The sequence below is a fragment of the Drosophila tropicalis genome, unplaced genomic scaffold (genome assembly GCF_018151085.1).
Source record: "Drosophila tropicalis isolate 14030-0801.00 unplaced genomic scaffold, ASM1815108v1 contig_393, whole genome shotgun sequence".
NCBI classification, from domain to species: Eukaryota; Metazoa; Arthropoda; class Insecta; order Diptera; family Drosophilidae; genus Drosophila; species Drosophila tropicalis.
This window is the reverse complement of record NW_027172855.1, coordinates 768,166-773,752: the sequence shown is the minus strand read 5'-3', so window position 1 is coordinate 773,752 and position 5,587 is coordinate 768,166. Positions and strand designations below refer to the sequence as shown.

The 5,587-nt window shown below is 36.9% G+C and overlaps 1 protein-coding gene across 1 annotated transcript; it reads right to left on the bottom strand.

Annotated features, from left to right (window-relative positions):
• Window positions 1-2,440: 2,440 nt before the first annotated feature.
• On the bottom strand, window positions 2,441-4,515 carry LOC137572831 (damage-control phosphatase ARMT1). Its single transcript, XM_068284673.1, is given in 2 exon segments — window positions 2,441-3,982; window positions 3,984-4,515. Coding segments are annotated over 2 exon segments (1,491 nt in total). The 5' UTR covers window positions 4,419-4,515; the 3' UTR covers window positions 2,441-2,926.
• Between the last annotated feature and the right edge of the window lie 1,072 nt (window positions 4,516-5,587).

Sequence of the window (5,587 nt, the reverse complement as noted above, 5' to 3'; positions counted from 1 at the left end):
GCTTCTGTGAAATTATCCAACAGAGACTAGAAACTGCCAGCTGCTGGTCCCATAACGCATACCTGCGCACAAACCTTCAAATTTTGGGTGGTTGAAAAATCAAAAGCGAGAAATAACAAAATGGATGAGAAAAACTTGTTGTCGTTTCAACCCCTCAAAAAATCAAAAGAGACACAAAAGCACCAGCAACATAGTTGTTGAAGAGGCGGACGATGATCATAATGAGGATGATGATGATGATAACCTGGTAGTCGGATAGCGGATTGCCGGTTTGCCGGCTTTTGCATTCAAGGCCAACGAATTTGGTACACCCCACACCCTACCACCAAGTGGAAGCTGTTGCCACTGTCCATTATCCTGCAGCTGCGCAATTGATCCTGACTGCTATTTGGGGTGGATTTCCGTTTCTTGCTTGCTTGTGTGGGAAAGTGAAATTCCAGGCTTTGCTTTGATTTATTGTCAAACTGTACTTAATCGTCAACACGATCATCGGAATTCGCTAACAACCACAAGTTGCTCTTTTTTTCTCCTTCAAAACCCTCAAATGGAATCTCATTATGTTTTTTTTTTGCTGCTATATAGAGGTTACACATTTCTTTTAAATGAAAATTATTAAAAAAAAGATGTTCGTACAATTGTATTGGTTTTTATACCCTTGCAAAAAGGGTATATTAATTTTGGTCAGAAGTGTGCAACGCATAGAACGAAGCATCTCCGACCATACAAAGGTATATATATTCTTGATCAGCACGACGAGACGAGTTCAACTAGCCATGTCCGTCCGTCCGTCTGGATCAACGCAAACTCCTCCTAGACCGTAAGAGCTACAGAGCTGAAATTTGCACGTACGCTTGTATATACTGCAGGGGTTGTATATCTCGGATTCAGCCGGATCGGACCACTATATCATATAGCTCCCATACAAACCCCAAAGTCACGAACAGTGACTTTTCTCAATAACTTCGTTATTTTCTATGTTATTATCGTGAAACTTAATATTAGAGAGTTTATTACGCCTATAAACGACTGTGCCAAATTTAATCAAGATCGGATGACTATATCATATAGCTCCCATAGGAACGATCGGTCGAAAACAGTGACTTTGATCAATATCTTCGTTATTTCCTATGATTGTAGGCCATTCTTTCGCAAACATAAGCCTTTTTAGATAAAACGTTCTTCCACATTGATGGCTAATAGGTAAGGAAAGAGTTACCAAAAAAGTTGCAAGGGTATACAAACTTTGACGCGGTCGAAGTTAGCCCCGGCCCTCTGGTTTTTTTATATTTTTGATAAGAATTACAAGCTATCTCATTCATTCCGCCACCGCGCAACGTCTAACTCAGCACGATGGCCTACCTGGTAAAAATTGTTTATACGCATAACTTCCTTAGTCCGATTTTGCTCAAATTTGGTATATTGCTATATTGGCAACAAATATTAGGGGGGCAAATTGAACTATAGGGGAGCTAAATAAAGTTTTTGATTTTAAAAGCAAAAAAGTTCACTCCATTTTCCTTATAAATAAACCTTTTTTTTTTTGCAAATTTCGGTGAAATCTTGCATAGATTATCAAATTTTAAGTTTATTGCATTAAAATATAGAGAGTATTCGCTATTAGAATCCAATTTTGTTTAAGAGACACCCAATACTATCTGTGTATCACACAAAGTCTTCTTTTACTTTTTTTTTGGTAACATATAGATTAAAGTATTTTTTAACAAATTGGCATCCAAAGGAAACAAAAGAAAAAAACAAAGAAAAGAAAATTCGGCAAAATTCACACTGTCAATTAATTCTTTGCAAATTCTTGTACATATATACTTTAAATCAATTGGACATTATAAAACTATAAAACATTTTTACATTTGTCAGATTGTTATTCACTTTTTAAATAGGTACTTTGTGCTAAAGATATGTGTGAAAATTCGCAGCATCATGAAAAATCTGTATACTGAGAAGTTCTTGGTTTAAAGCGCTTTTAAAGTGAATTAATATGTTTGTTTTGGTTTTGCTTTAAAGAGTATTTGTTATAGAGTTTTGCAAGAAAGTGTTTACACATGGGCAAAACATAATATTTTTCTTTACAGCGAAACTATAAGAATACGATTATTCAAATCTTTCTTAGTGAAAATACGTAAATTAAACTATAAACTTATTGGTAAGTAAACAAAACTTCAAATATGCTTCGATCAACTAAAAAATATAAAAAAAACAAAAACAACTCAGTTGCCAAGAAAGTGTTTACACTTTTGAGGTTAAACCCATAAGAAAAAAAAAAATACAATTTTTAAATTTGAATGGTGTTTAATTTTATGGTAGAAAATAAGTAAAACCAAACGAGTTGATGATTTGTTTTGAAATTTGGAAACAAAAATGGTTTTTATAAGAAAAATCATAGATTCTCAATGCAGCAGGATTAGCCTGTCCGGAAGAAACATGCACCTTTCTTAGCAACTCTCTAAATCTTTACATCAACAGCTTCTGGCCAGCATATTATTTGATGAAACTTTCCATTTTTTCAATTTGCATCTGACAAATGACCAAGCATGTGCGCCCCATCAATAAAATCAACAGCATTAGTCAACTACCTCTCAGTGTGGTTAATAGAAATGCAGGTGGTGCTGATTGTGGTTATAATGGTGGAGCCCAGGCACTTGTCCCAAAAGGCATCAGCAAAGAGTGTGCGCGGTGGGCGTCGTTTGATAAGCTGACAAATATCATACCATTTATTGCAGAGTTTTCTATGCCGATAGCAAAATGCAAATTAAGACATTGGAAAATCACCGCCGCCGCCTTGACTGCAGCAGCATCAGAAAAGCGTTTGAAAAAAAAAACGCCAAGTCAGTGGGTGGAAAGAAAAATAGGAAGAAAGAAATACCCAGCTCCTTGATTGGGCCTAGTCTAGCCAAAGGGGCAAAGTCGTTCAGGCACCTTTGTTTTTATGCAAACGCATGACGCACTGCGAGTTTCGATCAGTAGAATGAGAAGAGCATTCGTTAGATGTTCCTCCGAGTAAGCCACAACCGCATTTTAAGGCATCTGTATATTGAATTAAACCATAGGTACTCGAAATCATCCATTGTGGATCGGTTTTCAATAAGTGATCGGCTTTACCTTCGGGCAAACCACAGACTACTTCACATTTTACAGTGCGCATGGCACAAATATTGGATGGCCGAAAGCCACGCAGACATGTGATGAACTCTTCCGTTGAATCCCAAATGTAATCGCCCAATAGCTTACGATAGTTAAGATCACCCTTAAATATGCATAATTTGGCGGTGCTCAATAGTTTATACAACTCCAAATTAGAATCGACCATTACGAAATACGATTGAGGTCCAGTCCAAAAATATGATTCAGGTGCTATTCGAATTTTTTTATCTTTCATTAGTTTATGCCATTTGTGACCTAGATTTGATAAAATTTCGGAGGGATGGTTTATTAAAAAGTTAATTGTCCATTCCACATCGTTACGCGTAAGATCTGAAATGTACCAGGGTATAGCCTTTACATGTAAACGGACTTGTGTGGCCAGGCCATTCTCTATTAGGTATTCCATAAGTAACATATCCGTAAAGAATTCAAAGCCACCATTATCACAAATCAAATCCACTATGACATCTTCTTTACATATGGCTTTGGACTTTATTAGACAATTCCATATTAAAATCGAATCATCTATTAACAAATTTCGATCCAAATCAGCAACCTGGGCTAATACGTCAATCGTCGTCTCCTCATGATGGTTTTTCGATCGATTCTCATCTTGTGAGAAGACAAATGCATTTAGTTGTATCTCATAGTGATTACTCCACAGATTGATACGCATCAATTTACTAAAGGTGTCGTAATTTTTGGGTAATCCTCTTGTGGCTAAAGTCAAGGCTTTCATCGCTCTTTCACTTATCACCAGATCTTCACGCTTCAGATCGGCAAAATAATCATAGCCATTCAACAGTTTGCTATTCTCAAAAAAATGAATATATCCTTCGATATATATAGCACTCGGCATGTAACCAACAAGCCCGAAAATATGTTCTTTTCAATTTTGGTAACTCCGATATAAAGGCATTCCATTCTGCTTTATCTGGTTCATTTCCACGAAATAGCTGAAATTGACGATCACGATTCAATTCCACTTTTAATCGTTCCAGCGCATCCACTATCGAGCTTATATCCTTAAGCACTTCCTTCCCGTATTCCTCTTCCAAATACACTCTATTGTTCACCAGATGCTGAATGATTTGTTGCATTATACCGGGCATTCGAGTCCTTAAGGTTAGATAGGCAAAACTCTGCTTGAAACGTCCCGATAGCAACGAGTGACGCGGCGTAGGCACATCTAAGTACTCGCTTATGTTAGATCTAACCGATGGCCGACCGAACATGTTCAATTGGTATTGAAACGGCATTAGACATTGAGGATATAGACAATAATTTTTAAATTTTTACCTAAAAATTTTTGTTTTTTGCGAAACCGAAAGAAAAATAAACCGAAATATTTAAAAAATCATCATCGAAATTATTAGTTTGATGATTAGTAAATCTAAGGAGAAATGTTAAAATTTAGAGAAAACTATTCCTTGTTTTTATTCTCCGCAAATGGAGGTTACCATTTAAATGTAGGACCTAGTTAATTGTACATCGTTAAGGTGATATTTTAATTTGCCCCGTTTTGCAATTAAATAATATGCTTAGGTTCGTCTTCAAATGACTCAGTCTTTGGCCACCATGTGTCTTACTTAAAGCTCTCTCTTCAGTTTTCTTCTGTTGTGTTTTTCAACCAATGGCTATAATGTTTGTTACATTATTTCACATCGTGAGGTCTAACCACAATTTTCCTGCAAAACAGTTTGCACGTTTCTTTTCTTATTGCCATCTATTGCTGAGAAAATTGCCATACAAATTAAGTGATTTGCTATTGACATTTCCGCCAAGGCAGGCACACGGCCCAAAACCAAAAGCCTCAGCTATAGCTATACCCAGTCAGAGTCAAATGTAAGCGATGTAGTAGATGCCTTAAGCCTTAAAATTGAAGCACGCGCGTGAATAATGAAGTGCCAAGATCGGTTACAACTCGAACAAAAAGGAGATCTTTTCTCTTCTAGTGGCCCGACCATTTTCACACAATTCATACAATTCACATTGACCCCAGTGGGACGACGCATACATACAAAGGGGGACAGCTGCTGACCCTGATGTTGGAAATCTTCTCCTCAGGTCTGGCTGTTCTCTTCGACAATCGATTTTAATTTGTTTAACTTGCGCATCAATTTCTGTGCTTGTTTGAGTTGTTTTCTTCCCTTCCCGTCTCCTTGATTTGTGCATAAATTACCTGACACTTGTCTCCATTAAAAATTGAAGGTGATTCAACTGTCAGGCCATGACTCTGAATCTGACTCAAAGTTGAAGTTGAAGCTGGAATTGAAGTCGAAGTTGGAGTCACGGCATTGCTTTTCACTTTGGCCATCAATCGTTGGCAATTTTCATGTAATTGTTTGTTCGTCTTGTGGCCAACAAATTGACAAGCAGAAAAAAAAAAACCCAAACTCGAAACGATGTTGAACTTGTGGTTTATCTG